We start from the raw sequence: 23,602 nt of genomic DNA, 5'->3' as shown, positions 1-23,602 counted from the left end.
CGTACCGTCACCTCGGCTAGGTCCACGGTGAGCCCCTGCTGCTCGTACGCTAGCTGGTTAAGCCAGTAGTTATCCTAGTTCACCGGAACCGTTGCGCCACCGTCGTGGACGGCCGCGCGCCGCTGCAGCCTTCCCCAATGAGCCCCGCCACCCCTCACCGCCGCTTAGCGTAGTCATCTAGGTCAGAGATGGTGATCGACCCGTTAGATAGGCTCGCGCAGGTCCCAGGTGGCCGGCGTAGTCACCCGGTGTCGCCGCTCGCCGCACCGTGGTGCACAGAGTTGCCGAGGGTGTGCGTAGGTGAATTAGGGAAAACTCATGGAGGTTAAATGAATTCACCAGAGAGAGAAAGAAATAGTGTTAGGACTTAGGTGTAGTTCAAGAGAAGTTTGAGGTCTCTTTTGCAAAAACGCCAGCGCGCGCGGGCTCCTCCGCCGCGGGCCGCCTCATGGGTGGGTCGACGCCATGTGGGCAGCGTCCGCGGGTCGTTTCGCATGTGCGCCGTGCGATGGAATTCGTTTTTCTTTTTCTTAGAAAATTAGTAATAGCTTTTTATTTTAAATTCTGAGTTGATCTTTGATAATTAATATAAAATTATGTAGATGCCCAAAAATTACGAAACTAATTTTTCTAGGTTTCTAAAATTGTGATCTATCTGTTGGTATAGTGGTTCATACATATGCGTGTTGATACTAGGAGCTATTAAATTATTTGAGAATGCTTAATATTATTAAGTTAATCGTTGCACGAATTTTTGTGGTGAATTGGTGATAACTTTAGTCCTGAAATTTTTATAGTAGCTTCATTGTATTATTATATGGTCACTGTAATTTTTGTAACCTTAGAATAGACTAAGCATTATGGTAGTTAAATGCTTTTTGTTTCAATATACATTAAATCCTTAGTAGAACTAAAGATATACCCTTAAATTGCAAAGCTACGTGTTTGTTAGTTGAACCCAATACTTTGCTCGATGAAGATGATAGTTAGCTTAATATCTTAGTCATTAGAGCTATATTAGTAACTTAGTATGCGTATTTTTATTTTAAGAGTTGTTGTTACCTAAATACTAAATCGTTGCATCATTATCATCGCGTGCATATAGAGAACGAGTCGACGGAGATCGTGACCACCGGCGAGCACGAGTTCGAGGAGATCGTCAAGGAGTATGAGGAGGAGATTCTCGTGCAGGAGGAGGTCCCGGAGCTGCCACTGACTGACGCAGTTGACACCATGCCTGCCCAAGGCAAGCCTCGGTATATAACCTCTATTTTTTATATCCAGCGTGTGTATGTATATATATATATATATATATATATATATATATATATATATATATATATATATATATATATATATATATATGTGTGTGTGTGTGTGTGTGTGTGTGTGTTGTGCATTTACGTTGTAGGAATTTTATGAAAACCACATGCATATATATATCTACCTTATGAGTCTTACTAGTGCAGGTTCGAGTAGCTGCTATGCTTAGGTTTTCGATAGCGTGAGTAACCTACCGTTACTCACAATAGGTGATTATTATAATTACTCTCATAATAAAAATGATGAAAGGAAAATGGAGACCCGACAGGGATATGGTATGGGTATTGGTGTGTGTAACGAGTTGTGTCCCACGGCCACAGGGCTTAGCTTGGTTACACTATTTTCTCTGTCCGTGTCGATTGAGGACCGTCCGTTGATGTGGATGGTAGTCAGATCACAGACTTATTATCCTAAGCACATACTTGCTTATGGAAGCGGGAAGGCTCGTTACGCTCTTATCATGGGTTTCGGCTCTTTTCGGACCGACTGATTGGAGGCAGAGAAAGGTGGAGGTCCCAGCACTATATTGAGATCGGGTCTCAAGTGTGGGGGCTTGGAGTCCAAGTTTGGACGGGGACTTGAACCCCGTGACAGGAGTGGAATGGGTTGGTCTTGTTTGTGCCTGGCGTATAAACGGGGCATGTGTTTCGGGGTACCCAACTGGGATATATTGGTTTGCGAATCGCCGTTTTCGTGAGACGGTACGACTTGGCTATGGTTTAGCATCGTAGTAAGAACTGGAATATGAAAGATGGCAAATTGGTTCTGATTGCTCAATCCTTGCTTAAAAGTAGAACATATGCTTACTTAGAATGGTTAGCTAATGAAGTAATCATGACTGCTAATAAAACATGATCTTAAGGACGTACTATTAGTAATGCCTTTCGCAAACAAAGAAAACAGCAAAGCATATTGCCTATCATACCCTTTGGAGTCGAAAATTTATTCCCACTAGTCGGGTAAGTCTTACGAGTACATTGTGTACTCAGAGTTTATTTTACCCTGTTGCAGGTGCAGTTTGAAGAGTAACTCTTGTGTGGGGGATTCTTCTGTAGGCACAGACGGATCCTTGTATCATTTCCGCTATATGTTTATTTTCATTCCGCTGTTTAATTATCGCACTCTGAACCCTAGTATTATAATAAATAATTTTCAAGAACTCTTATTGTATGAAATGGACTAAGAATTGTAAGCCCGTACTCATTATTGAATTCTGGAGGTAAAACGTGGATTGATTCGAGTTCTCCCGTGGGGTGTGCTCGACCGAACTGTCCGATGTAGCTAACTTTCGGGGTGCTTAATGTCTAGTGGAAGACGAACACTTCCGAAAACGTGTTATTTCGGATGGTTCTGCCACATGAGGAGACTAAAGTTCAAGACATATACTGATGGGATAATTGCCAAGCTCATTATGATTGTGAAGAAATTATGCATGTAGGTTGATGTTGGTAGAAGCTTAATCGGCTGAGGGGAAATTTTGATGGTAAGCTATCTTCTAGCAGCGTGATGTACTGTGCACAGCTTGTCTGAAAATATAAGAAGCTATTGCTTATGTTCAACAATTGAAGGCATACCGACCATACAGAATAAGTTTCAAAATCTAGAGTAACTACATAGAGCTTGAATAACACTTGTAGCTTATCTTCATTCTCAAGTGGTGTATACCGATACTTGAAACAAGTTGGCAGCACCTAAAAAAAATATGAGTTAAATGCATCAGTGGTCCATCAACTTATACCCAAGTTTCACTTAGGTCCATCAACTCTGAAAGTGGGTTTTTGGGTCCATCATCTTTGTTAGTGGCGCATTCCTAGCCCATACCGCTTTGTTCTAGTTTTTTAATCGACGTGGCACCTCGGGGACGCCGCACACACGCATGCATGTGCATGCATCTGGAGCTGGAACACCGCCGCGAACGCGTTCCGCTGAGGTTGAGCGACGCCTGTCAGCCTGTGTGGCCACGGCAGCAGCTCGCCCGCGCCCACAGCGGCGGCGACGGCACCTCCTCGCACGCCCGCAGTGGCGGCTCGCCCGCGCGCCTGCTCGCGCACCCACGGTGACCATGGCCACTCCGCTGACCGCCTCTGCAACCACGATGACTGACCCGGCGGCACCTTGTGCCCGGCCGCCGGCCTCGCCGACGCGCCGTCGTCTCTCCTAGCTGGGACAGCACAGCGGTCCAGGACGCCCGCAGGTAGCCGGTCTCGTACTGTCGGATCTGGCCGCGGTGCCGCCGGAGCCAGTCGTCGCCGACGAGCTCGCGCAGCGGCGGGGACTCCCGCACCTTCTGCACCACGTAGTAGAGGTTGTTCATCAGGAAGATGTTCTGCAGCCCGGCGTCGTCGTACAGCCGGGACTTGTCGTCGATGTTGCGCAGCAGCAGCAGTGAGCAGCTCGCGGATGCAGCGCGCGGACGGCGTCGAGGCCGGGGCGCCGTCGTCGGCGGTGGCGGCTCTGTCGTCGGGGCCGGCGTCGCCGAGGACCGCGTCCAGGGTGCCGCGGCAGTCGGCGAGGAGGCCGCAGTAGTTGAGGACGTAGCGGGTCATGGGGTGGATCTCCCCGCCGTGGAGGGGCTTCCGCGACGCCTCGCTGTGGATGGCGTGGCTGAACTCCTCGATGGTGTGGCGCACGGCGTCATCGGCGAAGAGCGCCTCCAGCTCCCGCTGCACGTCGGCGAGCGCCTCGTACATGCCGAGCGTGCGGTACAGCTTCTCGGTGGCGACACGGCGACCGCGTCCGCGAAGGCGAGCAGCTGCAGGACGCAGCCCCTGGTGACGTCGGCGAAGCACTCGTTGCCGAGGTCCTCGTCCGACGCGAAGACCTCATCGCAGAGCCAGCGCTCGTCCGCGAGGAAGGTCCTGACCACGGCCCTCACGGCGTGGCTCCACCGCCGCATTCTCTGGTCGAGCGCCGACCACTCCATCCGGAGGACCTCCTCGATGGCGACGGCCTCGACGCCGAGGAGCGCCACGGACTCCGCGAGCGCGTCGCGGCGGGCGGCCACGTACACCTGCGCGAGCTCGGGCCCGTACCCGGCGCGCAGCATGCGGGCCGCGACGGCGCCCACGGAGGCCAAGGCGGTCGGGGACAGTGTGCCGTGGCACGGAGACGCGTCGGGCGTCGCATCGCCGAGGTCGTCCGACGACAGCGAGAGGCGCCGCAGAGAGGGGGAGGAAGAAGAGAGCAGGGAGCGCGCCTCCTCCTCCAGCCGCAGCATGGCTTCATCGACGGCGTAGAGGTAGTCTACAATCATGCCGCCGGACGACGGCGACGAGGAGTTGCCCCGGAGGATGACCTCCTCCGCAGCGGCGATCTCCTCTTCTAGCTCTTCTTGATCGTCATCACCGCCGGACGCCTCCTCCTCGACTGTCTCCGGAGAGGAGAGCGGGTGCAGGCGCGGGTCGAAGGTGGACAGGAAGTGCATCATGTCGTCGGCGTCATTCTTGGACACAGCCAGGCTCTTCAAGATCTGTTTGGCGGCTGCCATGACCCTCTCCTGCCTAGCGTCCTCCGGCGACACGCGCTCCATGGACGCAGTCGTCGTGGGAACACAAGGAGCAAGCTGACTCGTTCGCCTCGGACGTCGGCCGGCCTCGCTCTCGACAGCTAGCTGGCTTGGCCATCGCGTCGCGGTTGGCTAAGGTCATGGCGTGTCCGCGGGCTGGTGATTGACGTCGTGGCCTCGCTGGTCATGCAGCGGTGCGGCGAGGGCGAGGCGACGCAGGCGTTCGGCGTGGTGGTCGTCGGTGCACCGGCATAGCAGCAGGGCACTGCGCGATGCCCTCGGCTTGGCGTTGTGGATGTGCAGCATCGGGCGACGTCGAAGGCCGGGCGCCCATAGCAGAAGCGGTCGGTGGCGCAGGCTTAACAGAGCAGGGGCTCACGGTGCAGGGCGAGGTCGCGACCAGGCCGCCGGGTCAGTCATCGTGGTTGCAGAGGCGGTCAGCGGAGTGGCCATGGTCACCGTGGGTGCGCGAGCAGGCGCGCGGGCGTGCGAGGAGGTGCCGTCGCCGCCGCTGTGGGCGCGGGCGAGCTGCTGCCGCGGCCACACAGGCTGACAGGCGTCGCTCAACCTCAGCGGAACGCGTTCGCGGCGGTGTTCCAGCTCCAGATGCATGCACATGCATGCGTGTGTGCGGCGTCCCCGAGGTGCCACGTCGATTAAAAAACTGGAACACAGTGGTATGGGCTAGTAATGCGCCACTAACAAAGATGATGGACCCAAAAATCCACTTTCAGAATTGATGGACCTAAGTGAAACTTGGGTATAAGTTGATGGACCACTGATGCATTTAACTCAAAAAAAATATAATACAAACCGGCATATGTTAATAACTTCATATACCCATCCAAGATGTTAGAACTGAAAAAGGATCATACTTTTTTTAGCCATGCAAGACGTTAGCACTAATTAAAGATCATACCTTTTCTTTGCTCTTCCTACCGATCATCACCGGAATCATCACCAGCCACTTTTAGGATCCCTCTATAGGCCGGATGCATTTAAATTCAATGTCTTCCATGTTAGATATTAGATAATTGTGTCTCAGAGTGAATGCAAGCAACATGTGCGTGCATTAAATTTAGCCTCTAGGTTAGTGAATCAAACTCTATTCAGATATCTCCTAGATCCAATATTGCGAGCAGCTACTCTTCCGAGCAAATATCTATGAAAATGTTATCCTGGGCTGCATCCCACTTCCCACACTACTCTGCCATTTTCCATCTACAATATAACACATGCTTGTCCAATTGATAGAAAGTCAGAAGTTGACATAAATATTTGCTAATACAACACCTAGCTAACCCCCACACTCTAGCTAATTGTAACACCTAGGACATAACAGATGAGTAATTAAACTGATCCTCTGCTATATTATACTCCCTATCCATCCATCCATCCGTTCTACGGTCAGTTCGCTGGGTCGTATTTGGCTTATAAGCCATAGCTTATCAGCCAACGAATAATATTTTTCTCTTACACTAAATCAGCCAACAGTACTATCAGCCATGCCTTATAAGCCAAACTGGCTCAAACGAACAGGGCCCTATTCATCATGAGTAAGGACCTCTTTAGCAGGGCTCCGGCGCCTACACTGTAGCAGGGTGTCAGCCGCTCAGCGGTCAACAGGTGTCTACCGGAGCCAGAGCCGCGGAGCCAGAAAAACGAGCTTCTCCGGCTCCGGTTGTGTCAGTGAGAGAGCAAAAACGAGCTTCTCTAGATCCGGTTGTGTCAGTGAGAGAGCAAAGGAGAGGAGAGAAAAACGGCTACGGTGAACAGTAACCGGGTGTCGGCCCTGGGCGGCCGACAGGCCGGAGCCGGAGCCGCCGGAGACAGGCCGCCCTAAGCACCGCAGTGCAAATTCATTTTCTGTTCATTCCAAACATCCGTACTACTGCCACGGGTCGATCAAGCACCAGCAGCAACTAATTTGGGACATGGAAAATTGGACATAAGTAAGAAGGATTAGAGGGACGCATGAGTAAAAGAACAAACCTTTAATCAATGGGCTAGAGCAGATCCACACGTTACAGACCGGCGCCGGCTGGAGTCGTCGGAGGTAGTCGGCGTCGCCGGATCTTGGAGGGGGCAGACTCCTACGCGTGCTCGAGGTGGCGGGGTGAACTCCAAGGATGGCGATGGCAGCAAACTCCAAAGGCGGCGGCGGCGGCGATCCGGCAAGTGACCTGATCTAGCGAGGCTGGCTCGTTTCGCCACCAGCGGCACGAACCGTAGAATCGGCAGGCGAGGGGCGGCGCACCCGCGAGCCAGGCAGCTCCTCTGTTCTTCCTCGCTTCGATCTCCTCGGACCTGCGCGCGGATGGGAGGAGCGGAGATGAAAGTAGCGGCGGCGACCTCGGCCCCGTGCGCGTACGGGAGAAGCGGCGGCACTGCGGCGGCGCGCGGCGTCTGGGAACGGCGGCGTATCGTGCGTGCGTGCGGATTGGAATACAAAGAAGGAAAATAGAAGGAAAGTCATGGGCTGAACGCGACTTTGTATAGAATCAGGCCCAACGAGAAAATTAGCTATTCACCATTCAAGTAATGGGCTTCCCAAAATTGCCGTTCAAAAAATTAACTTCGTAAAATTACCAGCCTAAACATGTATTTGTTGCCATAATCCCTATTTAGCTTCTTTATTTCTTTTTTTTTGGATTGTCCTCCATGCGAAAAGACATTTCTACCCTTGGCTGCTGGGAGACGTCGAGCGGATCATCGTTCGCACCTTGGCTGCGTCAGACGTCAGAAAGATCAGCTGATATCTGAATCAAATGGCCTGCATGCTTCTGTATGAGCTATTATGCATGCATTTTGCCGGTTTTTGAAAAAAAACAATCAGGTGGGCAATATAATTAGAAAACATGCACGCATATATCTGTCACACAAATTCATAAATTGAGAATAAAATGAGTTCACATCCGAATTCATAAGCTGAGTATAAATGAGTTCATCTCACACATGCATAGATTGAGCCTAAATGAGTTCATCTCGCAAATCTATAATTTAAGTCTAAACGAGTTAGCTTTCTCTTTGGCGTCAACTTCTTTGGTGCAGCTGTAGTAGGCATTCTCTCTGGAGTAGTGGCCATAGATTGTGCTGAACCGCCCTGTGCTAAACACAAAGATAGTACTACACTTAGATAAATATTTTTGGACCATATTTGTACATCAAAATAACATAGATTATTTGTGTGACTGTTTCTCACCTTCTAGTCACCCTTCCAGGACTATCCCGTATTATTTGCTCTCTAGTTGATCTCTGTGGGGTACTGACCTCACCTGGCTTAGCCTTTGTGACATTCTTTCTAGGCAGCCTCTTTCTACAAGAAAAAGGGAATTAAATTTTATAATGACATTATAATTAAAGGATTGAATGTAAAAACAAAGGTTTATCTTTTTTCTTTGTCCCATTGAGCGGGCACTTGGAACTAGCTTGCCTGTGACCCTTTTCACCGCATCTCTTACAAGTCATTGGGCCTCTAATTATTTTCTTTCCCTTAGCGTTGGTTAGAGCAGTATCACCTGCATTAGTAGCATTGTCACATGCATTGGTAGCACTAATGGTACCATCACCATCTTTCCTACCTCTTTTCTTGTGTCCACCTTCGAGACATCCTTTTATCCTAAGTTTTCTTTGTCTTCCACTTTCTCTAGGATTAAGAGGTGCACCAACAACAAATGGCAGCTGCACATGTGGCCATTGTGATCTATCTGTCATTGGCTCAATCTCTCTACCATAAGCAGCCTTAAATCTATCCAGTGAGTAGCAGTCATGCACAAATTGTTCAAGGTCCACTCCCCGTTGTGAGGTTACAAAGGCCAATACATGTTGACATGGCTTACTAGTATGCTGCCATTCAAGACAAGTACAGGTCCTTTGATGCAACTTGACAACATGCCTTTCAGCAATATTCTTACTGTGGTCCCAAATCTCTACACTCCAATTAGCAGCTGACACAACTTTCAAGTGTCCCAATCCTCTAGTGTTGGGCTTTAGTTGAACCATAACACTTGGAAGTATCCTCCCAACTAGCACTCTATCTGCAATATTTCTCCTCTTGTTCCATAATCTCATAATCATCTCTCGAACCTTATCAGCAAGTTCAGCAACAGGTAAGTCCTTAATGTCTCGTATCCAATTATTAGTGATGTAGTTACACTTGATGTCTAGATTAAAGCTACACCTATACCACAACAGGTTATGGTAGTCAGTTAACCATTTCACCACTTCTTGTGATTCACATTTGATTGCAGCCATATGCTCAAAGAATATATCTTGATTGTATGCCCTTGCTGCAGGATACATCCTTCTGAACCCTCCAAACCTTTTCTAAAAAATTTTCATAAGATGAAGAAAGCATTCTCTTTGCTCTATCTTTGGGAACACACGCTTCACTGCATTCTCTAAACTCTTGCTCGCATTTGTGCACACTACGAGGAGTGGAGGATCACCTATGGTCTTCTTTAGTTGGGTCATAAACCAAGTTCAGTTGTCCTCTGTTTCAGAAGCTATAAACCGGAAAGCAAGTGGGTACATCCAATTGTGACCATCAACTGCTACCACTGAGGCTAAATGGCCATTCCACCTTCCATTAAGTGATGTATAATCTATGCTCAAGTAAGGCCTACATCCTTCCAAGAAACCATCAATACATGGTTTAAGAGCACAGAAAAAACGATGGAAATAAACTTTACCATCCACTTCAAGCACCTCAATTTCCACCACACTTCCAGATGACCTCTTCAATACCTCAGCCTTCCATCTGTACATCAGCTCAAAACTCTCTTCTCAACTACCATAAACCTCCGCGAGAGCTATTTCTCTACCCCTCCAGACCGTGTCATATGAAATTGTAACAGAGTGCTCTTTCTGCAACTTTTCCTGCAACTCTTTAGCACCCATATGAGGATAATCCCTATGGATACTAGCAGCCTTGCTAGCTACCCAGTTACGAGATGGTGTAATAGTTTTCACCCTCATTATGGAAACACATGTATGGTGATCAGTTAAAACTGTGACCTGCAATTACATAAATTGTGAGAACTATATGAAATAAATTCAACAAATTAAGTAATCTAAATCTGAACTACATAAAAATATTTTCACCTCTACAGTGCTTGCGCCCTTATGAAGGGTCGAGATGGCAGACTAGAGGGGGGGTGAATAGTCTTTTCTAAAACTTAATCGCGTCGGCTAACCGAAACAAGTGCGGAATTATAACTATCGGTCTAGCCAAGACTACACCCCTCTATCTATGTTCTCTAGCACCTTGCAAAGATACTAATTATGCAACTAAGGTGCCGGGCTAGCTAGAGCTCTCCTAAACAATTCTAGGAGCAACATTACACAAACATATGCCACTAGTACTTTAAGCAACAAGGGAGCTCCTACACATGCTAGTAAGCAAAAGCACAAAGCCAACTAAGCTCACTAGTAATGCTCAATAACAAGGCAACCAATGCCTAATTAGAGAGCGCAAATACTTAGCTACACAAACTAAGCAATGTGACTAACAAGGTTACACAAACCAAATTTGCCACGCACGGAAGCTACTTCTATGCTACACAAGCAAGAAGGTAATTAGCAAGCTACACAAGCTATCTAATTACAAGAGCAACTACACAAGCTTAATATGTATAAAAGTAATTGCAAGCTTGTGTAATGGGGATGCAAACCAATGGGAAGAACAAGGTTGACACGATGATTTTTTTCCCGAGGTTCACGTGTTTGCCAACATGCTAGTCCCCGTTGTGTCGACCGCTCACTTGGTGGTTCGGCAGCTAATTAGCATCACCCGCTAAGCCCGCACGTCGGGCGCCGCAAGAACCTACCGCGGAAGTGAGGGTAGCTCAATGACACGCTTTACTAGAGTTGCTCTTCGTGGCTCCCGCAGGGCGAGCACAATGCCCCTCACAAGCACTTCTCCGGAGCGCCGCACAAGCTTCTTGCGCGCTTCGACAGAGACCACCACCAAGCCATCTAGGAGGTGGCAACCTCCAAGAGTAACAAGCACCACCGGCTTGCAACTCGATCACCTAGTGCCACTCGATGCAACCTCACGATGCAATTGCACTAGAATCGCTCACTCACACAATCGAATGATCACTATCAAGTATATGTGTGATGGAGGGCCCTCAAGCACTCACAAGCATGGACACTAAGTCCCTTGAGGTGCTCCACACCAGCCATGGCCAAAGGCCACTTCTATTTATAGCCCCAAGGGCTAAACTAGCCGTTACCCCTTCACTGGACAACGGTCGGGCCGACCGGACGCTCTGGTCGTGTTGACCGGACGCTGGACCTCAGCGTTCGGTCGCCCGCAGACGACCACGTGTCCCGATTCTAATAGTCACTTGACCTGACCGGACGCAGCAGCTTTCAACTGACTGGACGCTGAACCCCCAGCGTCCGGTCATTTCCAGTAAGGTACCGACCTCGATCGGACGCGTCCGGTCACACTTGATCGGACGCAGCCAGCGTCCGGTCACACTCCAGCTTCTGCGTCATCGTACGTCAGCCTGACCGGACGCAGCCAGCCAGCGTCCGGTGCGTTCAGACCCAGCGTCCGGTCAGTTGACCGACGCCAGTGTCTTCGCGATTAACTCGTTTCCACTTCTAACTTCTTCACCCTTGCTCCAATGTGCTAACCACCAAGAATTTGCATCCAGCGCAATAGAAAATAGGCATTCCATTTTCCCGAAAGCGCCAAACCCATCTCACCCCTGCAAACACCACCTCCTTTGTAAATGTGCCAATACCACCAAGTGTACACCACCAAGTGTATGTGTGTTAGCATTTTCACAATCATTTCCCAAAGGATGTTAGCCACTCAACTTGCCACGCCACTTGATCCTAGCGACAATGCAAAGTTAGATCACTCGAGTGGCACTAGATGACCGATATGCAAACAAGTTTGCCCCTCTTGATAGTACGGCCATCTATCCTAAACCCGGTCATAAACTTCTCTACACACCTATGACCGGTAAAATGAAATGCCCTAGGTTATACCTTTGCCTTGCGCATTCCATTCCATCTCCTCCAATGTCGATGCAACACATGCACCAACACGATCAACAATGATATGATCCACTTCATATCATCACATGATCATATTGGTTCATCGATCTTGACTTTACTTGCTCTTCACCGTTGCCATCGTCCATCGGCGCCAAGTCTTTCTCAAGCTTCACCGCCACACGGTCCATCACTCCAAAGCCTTCGACTTGCCCTTCACGCTTGCAACCGGTTCATCAAGCCAAGTCTTGTCTTGATCTTCTCCACCTTGATCACATGACTCAATGTCATGTCTCATGTGCATTTAAGTTCCTTCATCATCACATGTGCGAGCTTTGCAACATCTCCAAGCCATTTTCACCTTCATGGCATGTGTTGCTCACACACATGTACCTGTGGACTAATCACCTGTGTATCTCACATAAACACAATTAGTCCACCTAAGTTGTCACTCAATTACCAAAACCAAACAAGGACCTTTCACCTTATGCTTTGAACCATTGATTTTCCCAGGGCAGTCACCAGTAGACTTGCAGAAACCTCTAAACCTGGTCGGATCAGACTTCTCAGTTCCCAAATCAAACTCTTCGTTGATGGCAAATTGCCGCAGTGCCATCCTGAACTCTTTCATAGATGGGTAGATAGTGCCAAGGTCCATCTTGGGGTGGTCCTTATCATATGAAATCACCAACTCACTTGGTATAGCATCACTAGTAGGAATTGCAACATCATTATAATTATCGACACTCTGCATATCCATTGCTCGATCATTTGGTGCAGCCACATGTGCACTCTCCTCATCTCTAAGCCCTAAAAGCACAAATATTTGATTTTCACTTAAAAGTTCAATTCTTCCTTCCTCATCGTGTGACTCTACTATTTGCAAGTTGTCCCAATCAGCTTGTGGTATAGGATCATCAACCTCCATATCAAACCTAAACCAAATATCGTTTGCAGTTTACGGTTTACACAAAAAATTGAAAAAAGAAACAAAAAGCGAAAAGGCTACATCACCACACCTCGGAGGCAGTGCACGTTGCACCATGTCAGGCAGCGTCGAGGGCGCAGAGTCTCCGTCGAGCGCAGGGGCTAGCGAAGCCGCATCAATGCCGGTCAGCGAGGGCGTGTCCACCACGAGGGGCGGACTAGGACCCGGCGGGGCGCGTGACGACGTTTGGGCTGCATCTAGCCTACCGAGCGCGTTGGCCGCCTGCAGCAAGCTGAGTGCGCCTGCTATCGGGGCCACGACGAGGGGTGGCGAGGTCGCTCTGAGTTCCACCGTGGTCGTGCCGACAACTGCCGAGGTCGCCTCGAGTTCCTCCATGGTCATGCCGACAGCCACCGTGGTCGCGGCAAGCGCGGGTGACGACGTGGCGGCACTGAGCACGGGTGGTTGTGTGGCGACGGCGAGCGCGTCCGCGCGGTGGTGCCGCGTTGCGGCCGCCCTGCATCGTGGACGTCTAGGGCACGCGAGCGGTTCTTCGTTTGCGAGTGGTTTCGTATGATGCGAATAGTCTCGATCTCATCTCTTCACGTCAATTAAGCAGAAGGGCAACAATGTCTTTTCGCGTGAAAGGGATTCCCAAAAAATATTAACAAAGCACCTAAATATGGAGTATGACAAGAAAATCAATGTACACATGTTTAGAATGACAATTTGGCGAAGTCAATCTTTTGGATGGCAATGTTGTGAAGCCCATTGTTTGCAATGGCAAATAGCCATTTTTCTCAAGCCCAGCACGAGTCCGAGCAATTTTAGGCCGAAACAAAGCAGATGATTGGGGTGGACGAAATTCTAAAGTTACCAAAAATTTTGCCAATTTATTATTAGGGATAGATAGAAGGAGAAGATATCGATTTTTTTGCACGGGAAAGCTTACCCATTTTCAGATTTTCTTTTTGACTTTCAGGATAATATCTTTTTTTCTCTCCACGCGAACGCTTACAGTTTTTAATATTTTAGAAACTTCTAGAACCTCCACCGTTAGTTAGTCATCCCTCCTAAGTTTTCTCTTGTTCATAGGAAACCGATTTCCTTTGCGGAATACAATGCAAACATAGGCACTAATATAGAATGTACATACATTCGTGGCCGTCTATAAAACGCGCACATTTGTACTCTTATTAAAGTTTTCCTCTCAGTCAATTTTTCTGCGAAACACGGTGGAACACAAACATTCACACCGGCTACACATACATACATCCTACCTCTATAAACATCTTTGAAAAACTAAAGTAGACTTGTAGTCTTAAAATTGACTAACAAGGTTATCGAAAAAAATAAAATTCACTAACATATATAAACATCTTGTTATTAACAGATACATTGTCTATCGTACAAGGTTATCGAAAGAATACCATCATTAAATCATAGAATAAATCTAAAAAAAATAAAAACACCCATCTTAAATCGAAGATTTGAATTTGGATTGGTTTGTTCTGCTTTCACCACAAGAAATGTAAGTAGGTGAGCTACCGCCAGTTCACCAAAAGAAATAAAAAAACTGAGATTATATATTTCTACTTTTGAAAGCATCGAACTTAAATTCTACTCTCTCAGTCCCGTAAAGAGTGCCATTCTCACTTTTCGAGAAGTCAAACATTTTTAACTTTAACCAATTATATATTAAAAAACATTAATATTTTTTATAATAAATTTATTTAGTGATACAATATTGTTAATATTTTATATAAACCTAGTCAAATTTTAAAAATATTTAATCAGCACGCATCTCATAGAGTTGTTCTTTTTGGGACCGGGGGAGTACGCGTTTGTTCGCTTTTGCTACACAATAAGTTGCATCACGGCTGCAGATCTACAGCAGCAGCACTTCTAGCTAAGCTGCAGCGTTGGTTGCCCTAAGAGCAAGTATAATAATAGTCTTATAGCTAAGCAAGAGCTGACGTGGACAAGAGAATAGAGGGGAGAGAGGAGTTTAGCTCTCATGCAAGTAAATATCTTGACGTATCAATGATGGACCTAGAAATAAAGTGAATGTGTAAGGCTTAGGAAAGAGAAGTATGGAACATTGATAAAAAAAATAATAATAATTTTTTTATAGATAAATAAGAGATCATTATTATATAGTTTGGGTCTCACGACTTGATTTAGGGCTTATTTGGCAGGGTTCCTCTTCGGCTCTGGCTCTAGCTCCTCCAGAGGAGCCCTGCCAAACATTTTCTTGAAGGAGCCGTTTTTTAGTAAAAAATAGAGAAACCAAAACTGTTTTAGATAGGCTACAAATGGTTGTTCCTCCAAAACGGTATCCGGAATGCGTGCCAAACACCTCCTTATATTAGCTAAAAACATTTGGCTTGCTCTAAGCGCGAGCATCCAACCAGCCTTGTTTGTTATGCGTGGGTTGGAGGTTGGACCCACAGTCACGGGCTGAATCCAGCCAAGTTTCCATTCCTTTCTTTTTTCCTTTCAGAAGAATCTTTTGTTTTTTTGCACGTGAAAGCTTACCCATTCTTCAGATTTCACTTTTTTTACTTTCAAAAGAGAAGATATTGTTTTTTTTTGTACGGAGAAGCTTACCCACTTTTTTTTAGTTGCGCGGTCGTTGATGCCGTCGAACTGCAGAGTTTTAGTCGTCATTGTTTTTTTTTCTAGGTAGTATCTTGAGGGCTATTTATTTGTATTTTGTGGTATATATCAATATGATGAGGCAGCTGGTTCGTGAGAAAAAAAATAACTTACCCATTTTTAGATTTTTTGAAACTTCTAGAATCCGTCAAAGCTTCACGCTTTTTAAAAGTTTAAAGCTTCATTACATCATAAACATATTACATAGATGGAGATTGTGTTACCCCAATCTATATTTTCTAGAGAATTTTTATGATGGTTGTCGAAAAATGGACGGCTCACGAGGACCGATCCGACGGCTAAAAAGGCAGAGGAACCAAGAAGAACCAATTAGATAGGCACCGAGTGCGTACTAAATGGTGCGACCATACTCATTAAGTGCATACTGAAATTGGTGGGATGAGCCCTTAAAAAAGATGGGATAATTCTAGTTTCGAAATTGTTTTATGTAATTAAGGGTAGAATAGTAAATTTATAATAGTAAAATAATGTTTGAGTAGTATAGGAATGATTGAAGTAGTATAGTTTGTCACACGTTTATTTCTCAAATTCAACCAAAGCCACTCTCTCGTCTGTCTGTTCTTCCTTCTCACCGAGTGTGTGTGCTGCGGCGTCGCCGGCTACCAGGGTGAGGGCAAGGCAGGGTTGTGGCGGCGCCGACTACCAGGGCTAGGGCGGGGGCGGCAAGAGCAAACGATAGCTTCTCACCGGTCCCCGGCGAACGGCGTCACCACGTAGATCCGGCGAAGGCGGTGGCGAAGGCGAGATCCGGGCCCCGCGGCGACGGCCGTCCCAGCTGCCGGGATGGTGCGGGCGGCGTGGTGTGCGAGTCCGCGACGGTCTGAGGTCGCTCAAATCGGCCGCCACAAAGACGGTGGAGGAGGCGAGATCCGGGACCAGCGGCGTCCGTACTCCCGTTCGTCCGCTGGGGGGCGAGGCCTGGCTCAGCCACCGCGCGTCAACCACCGACTGCGAGCGGTTCCTGGAGGGTCCCGTGATCACGCTGGGGGTGCTCCTCCTCGTGCTCTCCCTCACTGGCCTCACGGGGGTGCTCTGCCGTGCCTCGTGCCTCCTCTGGCTCTTACTCCTTATCCTGCTCGTCTTCGCCTTCACCGTCTTCGCCTTCGTCGTCACCAACCACGGCGCCGGGTGGGTCGTCTCCGGCAGGGGGTACAAGGAGTACCGCCTCGCGGACTACTCCACCTGGCTGCAGAGGAGGGTCGAGGACTCGCAGAACTGGGCCAAGATCTGCAGCGGCCTCCAGGACGGCGAGGTCTGCTAGTAGCTCACGACCAGGAAGGAGACGGTCGCCCAGTTCGTCAACAGCAACCTCTCCCCGATCCAGGTACATACACCGATTCCCTAGTTCTCAAGTTCTCCACGTTCTAAGTATTCCTGGATTGTTGAATTTGTATAGAATTGCTGATTTTGTTCTGCATTTCACTTCATGTGCCAAATGTTCACTAAATATAGGAGTTCTGTCAGTTTTGTCTAGCAATCACTGCATTAAACCTGCAATTTCTTATTGATCTGAACCTACAATTTCTTATTGATCTGAGCTTGATTGGCTTGGTCATCTCGAAGTGATGTTAGACTGTGACGAGTCGAGCCCACTTAGTACTTTGAACCCTCTCATTGGGCTATTGTATATGTCTGATAAGCACTATCAGTCTGCTATCATGTCCGATTTTGTAATTATTAGCCTTGTCGATTATCAAATAGTCAAATTAGTAATGGTACGTACCCATATTTATAGTGAACTTATCCATACTGCATTATCAGCTTGTGTACTTTTAGTTATGTCCAATGTTACTGATAATGATTTGGTGGATCATCAGTAAAAATAAAGTGATTGCACTATTTTTTTCAGGCTATTGAATTAGAGGCTGAAGCTTACCCATTACAAGATGAGCTGACAGCAAAAATTATTTCCATCAATATGGAACGAGTCCGACGCTGATAATTTGGCAAGCTAGTTGCATTGACAAGGAGAGTCCAGAAGGTAAAAGTATGGTCATAATGATGCTTTTGCTTACTGCGATCCTTTTAAAACTTTTTTTTTCAATATTCCAATCCATATTTTCACTTAAGGTCAGAGATGAGATAGAGCAGCTGATGGATGACGATGGTGATATGGCTGAAATATATCTCACTGAGAAGATTGAATGTTGCTTTTTGTTTTTTATAGTGGCATAATAAGTTAGCATGGTTATGTTAGGTGCACGACTTAGCGAGGTTGAATACTCCTTTTTGTTTGAGAATGACATGTTAAGTTGGCTTGGAAATGTTAGGCACACTACTTAGTGAGTCTGAATGCTCCTTTGGATTTGTGAGTATAGCATGGCAAGTTTCAGTGATATGATGTGACAATGAGCCTAAACTAGCGCCAGTAGCATGAGCCTCGTTGAGTTGCAGCATTGTGCAAATGAGTTTAATGTTGGCACATACAGAGGCTTTAGGCAAACTCTAGTTGGCTTGCATATCAGATGTCTGCAGGTGGGTGCTTGCCTTCAACTGCAAATACCTTCCATGTTGCTGTAATCATAAGGATTTTTAGATTTCTGTGTGGAAAAAATATTTCCTTTGAACCACTAGATGGAGTGCAGTTGTCATGTGTGTGGTCCTTGATTTATGATGAACCTGCATCTGAATGTGATGCATGCCAGCCCCGCAGGCACCTTTTAAGCACCGAATGGAGTGCATTTGTCAACAAGAAGAAGCTTGTCTCAGGGGACGCCAGATGCATATCTTTAGAGTACCCAAAGAAATGACAATTTATGAAATGACTAAAACTTGTGGGATCATATATTTAGAGTACCCAGAGAAATAACAAGTTCGTCAATTTGGGTCAACTGGAGCACTTGTCTCAGGAGTTGAAGAAAAAAGTGATGATGTAGAAGACTATATGGCATTTGCTGATTTAGTACTTCATTTAGAAGACTAGTTTTTCTATGAAGCCTAGCTGCTGTTATTTTCCTGTTAGTAGTATTGCATGCTTGTATAAGGGACACATTCCATACTTTTAGTTAGACATGTATCATATGGATGTTTGTATGAGGGACACATTTCGTGTTCAGTTTTTTTTTCAGAAAGAAACAGGAGACGCTTAGTTTCTTCTTTAATTATGCATGTTTGGTTAATGTCTCAGTGATTGTTTCCTTAATAATATCAGTAAAATTCATAGAAAATGCTATCTGCTTGATCTGTTAGAGGTGACATCCAAATTGTTTCATGTCCATAGGTCCATTAGATTTGGGAAGCTTCAGGGTATCCAAACTAGCATGTTATTTTATCAGACAACTGCTGGAGAAAAAAAAATTATGAGACAACTAAACACAATGTAAGTTTGAACTCTTTACTCGCTAGTAGTTTCACACATGAATTGTCGAAGAAAATGTTTGACTAAGTATTTACGCCTAAACACACATGAATTTAGTTCAGCACATCGTTTAGGTCTGAACACACATCATTCTAGCCATCTGGACAAACTAAAGATCAAATATAGCTTACTAAATAGACAACACATTAGTTCTAAAAAGGCCTAAAAGGGCTGGTCTGCTGTTTCCGTGGATGCTTGTCCCTTTGAACTCGTTTAGCGATAGATTCGCTACTAAATTCATCTGCAACAGTAGGAGGAGCATTGACAACTAATTTCATCGGTGGTCGTCCTCTTTTCCTATTTTGAGCTCCTATTCATTTTTCAGATCCTGTTCCTTTCCCTCCTTTCGTCCATTTCCCTTATTGGTGCTGGCCTCAGGGTTTGGAGTTTTAGTCTCTATTATTTGAACATCGCTTGAATTTTCAGCCTGTTCGTGCTGGCGTTGTTCATCCGGATTGTTTGCATAGTACTCTTCCTCCTAAGAATCATCAAGAAAAATGTTAGACCCAGCATATTTTGTACAGTCTGGTATAAGTTGATGCAACTGGATCATTTTTAATATGAATTAAAAGTTCAGACCATGATAGGATTTTGGTATGATTGTTATCGTCTCATGTTGCGATCAGAAAGGAGCAACCTCGTGCATATTCTCCGTTTAAATCCTTGCATTTGTGTCTATACAAGTGAAAATAGTGCACTGTCATATAACAATTATTGATTGAGTCTGTAGTTATTTGAAATTAACAAGGATTGAAAGACTCACGTTTGTGAAATGATTGGCCATTTTTTCTCCATCCCATGCCAGCATATAAAATATTATGAATGTCCCGCATAAATGACTGCAACGAACATAAGAATTAGTAATTGAAGTAGAACATTAATGTAGAAAAGGGAAAAGGAGTACCCATCTGTTTGTTGCGGTATGTTATGATAAGGAATTCTTTTCCAGACACGCAAGTTAACCAAGCCATCATTGCCCGAAGAATCAATGCATTCTTGTATGCTTTCCACCTAGTGGATGGTGAGATAGATGTTAAATTTGATCGAACTGTAATTGTAATTGAATAGGTGGTACGTGTTACGTGGTACGTACCAATGCCTTCTCTTAGTTTTCATCTCGGGTTGAGACTAAGGAGTTAAGTAGTTGTACCTCTTTCTTTATAAAATTTAGCACTAGGAGAGCCCAATGGTTTTTGTTTATATGCATAGGCACAAAAACCTGAAAACAATAATTGCAATAGAGATTACCAGAAATACAGTAAACCATCCTAATTGACAAAACTTTGAAAAATAAATACGAATATTATCCTGAATGCAAATGTCAAGTAAAAGTGTCCAAACAAAATCAGTATTACATACCAAATGCCTTCAAACACATTTGTCGGCAATTAATTTCTTAAATGTCATGCGTTGGTCACCCAGATTATCTGTAGCCAACTTCTAGGCTTGGAAAGTTGTTATGAATGATGCCTCTTCAGTCTCCACGTTGCTGAAATCAACATAGGCATTTATGACCTGCAAATGGTGGAGTTATTAGTACATAGTAGGTGTTTGCATGTTATTGTGGACAAAAAGGATCTGAAATCAGTTTACCTCATCTACTATAAAGCCATCTATGAAATTAGGGCATAGCTGTTTGGCTGTAAGAACATGGTCACCTATTTGTACAACCTTAGCATGGTCGTAACTCATTACTACGAAGCATCCGACTTCTGTGTCTATTGGACTCACTTTGTAATCGTTGTCGACAATTGGCTTCCTTGGTGTGATGTGTGTAGAGGCGTTGCCTTGGTGCTGTGTAGAGGGGCTGTTCTGCTGCTGCGTGTTCTTTTCCATCTTAACTTTTATTTCAGTGTGTGCTTCAGCATTGATTCTCGTCGATGCATAGGAGAAATACAGTGGGCCACCTAGTGCTGACTTCTTGACTAGTATCTGTGGTGATTCCTGTAGTTGGTATTTTTTGTTAAATTCCAAAATATCAAATCCAACATTAGACAAAGGAACTGAAGATACATTTGTATACCCGAACTTGTGCAGATGTAGGCATAGATGATCGAACTTGCGAAGATGTAGCCATAGAAGGTTGACCTTGTGCAGATGTTGGCATAGATGGGTCAACAATACTTTGCAATAGCTGTAAGATTTGTTGTTGTACCTGTTGCGTTTTCTATTTTTTTATAGAAATTGTGTTAGACAATGAAGCACGGATGGGAACCGAAAATGAGTATTCACGCTGGTTACCTTGATATCCATTTTCATTTCTGCAGTATCGTCTTCTATCTTGCTCACCTTTGCTTCCAGTCTTTTGTCTAGCCTTTTCTCCTTTCTAATCTTAGCTAACTCCTCATTTTGTGATAATATTTTCCTATCATATTTGTGGTCTATATCCATAATTTTTTCCATTGCTAGTGCAATGCCCGTCGGGTGTCGTTCGCCCATTCTTCAAGGAATTACTTCTACATAAATAGGAAAGAATGAATTAGGCACACAAACGAGGTTGTGCACATAAATAGATGTCATACATACTTGTCCGTTGCTTAGACCCTCCTCGCGCATTGGAGCTTGTTCTGACATTGATGTTTCTGTTTTTATATTTTTTGGCTTAGTGGTTTGCTGCAGGGTGGTCTGACCAGTAGTGCACGTCATAAGCTGGAAACAATTAATAAGATAGTTAGGATGTATGCATATGAACAACAACATATTGATGGTATGTTTCGAAACTTGCAGTTCCTCCATCTAGGTCGGCCTGATTAAAAGCATGCCATCGAAGACCAGCATTGTCTTCAGTCCACCTCGCCATCAATGGTGGTTGAATTGTCTCGTAATTGATCCCGTACTTGGTGTACGCAATGACGCGTTCCCAGTACCAAAACTATGAACACAATGCAAAAAATACATAAGACCAAAAGTAAACATTGTTTATAGGTGGTTGTAGCTTATAGAACTGACCTGCAACAAAGTCAAATTGCCATGTATGTTGACTTGTTTCTTAACTATGTAATTATTACATGAGGTTAATAAATGGGTCAGAGTGAATTGACCCCAATTGAATTTCGGAATGTCTGATACTTTTCTAACCACAGGTAGATAACTAGCTTTAACATAGGGCTTCACAGTTGGTGCTAGAATGACACCAATTGTGAACAAGACAAATAGTCTTTTGAAGTCATCATCCGGAGTGTCTAATTTCATCATCATTTGTTTCAACTTGCTTATCGTGAGAAGGTGGTCTGAATCTTCATACCTCTTCATCAATTCAATGTCCACTTTTTTATCTTCATCTTTGACCTCCTCTTGGTTTACATGTTTAAAAACATCTATGCCTTCAATCCGGAGTCCCATTATGTCCCTAACATCCTCTAGATAAATAGGAACATTCTGACCACATATAAAGAAACATTGGTTGCTGATTTTGTATCTATTTGCAATTTTGTCAATCATTTATCTTCGGAGACACGCCCCTGGCATACGAAGCAGCCCCCTAAATCCCATAGACTTAATAGCATCCTTGTGGTCGCTCGATAAGTCTTTTATAGCGTTTACAAAACTCATAGTTGAGTTTATTAAATGCATGTATTTCTGCAACAACCAGTTAGTCGATGATAAGTTGCTAACAATGCACATGCAACTTGCACAAAAATAGGAACTGGATATTGGATATAGAAATTACCTGCTTCTTGGTCCCTCCCTGCACTTTTTTAGTATGAACCCTAGTACCACTGTCAACTGCATCAAATGATGTGAATAAGAAACGTTAATAATGAATGCTGCAGTTGTAATCTGGTTATGTGTAAAAATAGGTTTTCACTAATTATAGAGTTTCACTGAGTCTGTTTTTATTTTTAGGGATAGCAGCAATGCAACAGCAGGCGAGGAATGGCAGTTCAACCACAGTGATAGCAGCAGGGCATAGGTAAATTTTCAGACTGTTAATCTTTTGACTTTATAGATTTCAGTTTGTAAAGATCAATTCTTTTGGCAATTGCCCTTTGATCCGGAGAATGACCAAGAAAAGCACGTGAGGGACCAGCTAAACAAAGGAGTTGTACCTGAGAACATTGATGTTCACTGCTTGGCCGGCCTGATTAAGGTAGGACATCTGAAACTATGTTTAAATTGGACATTTAAATTGGACAGGCATGGTTCAGAGAACCGAATCTTCTGTACATTTGAATTGGACAGGCATGGTTCAGGGAACTTTCAGAAAGAGTCCTCGATGAACTGGAGGCTCATATGAACTCAAACATAGCAATGATTTGTTCCCTGCAGGCTTTTACTAGAGAGGAGACCGGAGGCTCATATGAACAGATTGGACGGTTTTACATGCTCAAACACCTCTTGTTTTTTTTAAAAAAAATTAAGCTCAATTCTGGTCGTAGCTAATTTCAATGCACTACATCTGTCAGGCATAGTAGCATTGCCGCAAATCAAGAAAATTACTCTTTACTGTTCCTCTCTATATGTTGACACTAATGCTCATTCTCAGTCTGCGGGTGCGTCGTGTTTGTATGTATGTGTGTGTGTGTGTGTGTATATATATATATATATATATATATATATATATATATATATCATGCATGACGGGCGTATTAAGCTAAGCCTCACAAATCAGAAGCCATGTCTAATACCAGTAGATCTTAGTACTAATTGCAATGATGTTTATGTGGCACAATAGCAGTACATGGTTTTCGTCCTTTAATCGTGGAGATCGTAGTAGTAGCACAAATGCATACATCAAATGAATACGAAGGAGAGATGTATATCAGTTACCTTCAACCTGGTGCCGTTTGCAGGCGAT

The 23,602-nt window shown here is 45.2% G+C and overlaps 1 protein-coding gene and 2 pseudogenes across 1 annotated transcript; 1 reads left to right on the top strand and 2 right to left on the bottom strand.

Moving 5' to 3' along the window:
- Positions 1-1,550: 1,550 nt before the first annotated feature.
- Positions 1,551-5,231, bottom strand: LOC136539974 (exocyst complex component EXO70A1-like; annotated as a pseudogene).
- A 2,577-nt stretch (positions 5,232-7,808) lies between these two features.
- Positions 7,809-9,361, bottom strand: LOC136451848 (uncharacterized; annotated as a pseudogene).
- Positions 9,362-16,229: 6,868 nt separating this feature from the next.
- LOC136451840 (tetraspanin-8-like) lies at positions 16,230-16,707 on the top strand. Its single transcript, XM_066452526.1, has 2 exons — positions 16,230-16,246; positions 16,374-16,707. Exons 1-2 carry the CDS (start codon positions 16,230-16,232, stop codon positions 16,705-16,707), a joined length of 351 nt encoding a protein of 116 aa, XP_066308623.1.
- The last annotated feature ends 6,895 nt before the right edge of the window (positions 16,708-23,602 follow it).

This window comes from Miscanthus floridulus, chromosome 1, assembly GCF_019320115.1.
Source record: "Miscanthus floridulus cultivar M001 chromosome 1, ASM1932011v1, whole genome shotgun sequence".
Lineage (NCBI taxonomy): Eukaryota > Viridiplantae > Streptophyta > Magnoliopsida > Poales > Poaceae > Miscanthus > Miscanthus floridulus.
The sequence above is the reverse complement of the archived record's forward strand: the minus strand, read 5'-3'. Positions and strand labels throughout refer to the sequence as shown.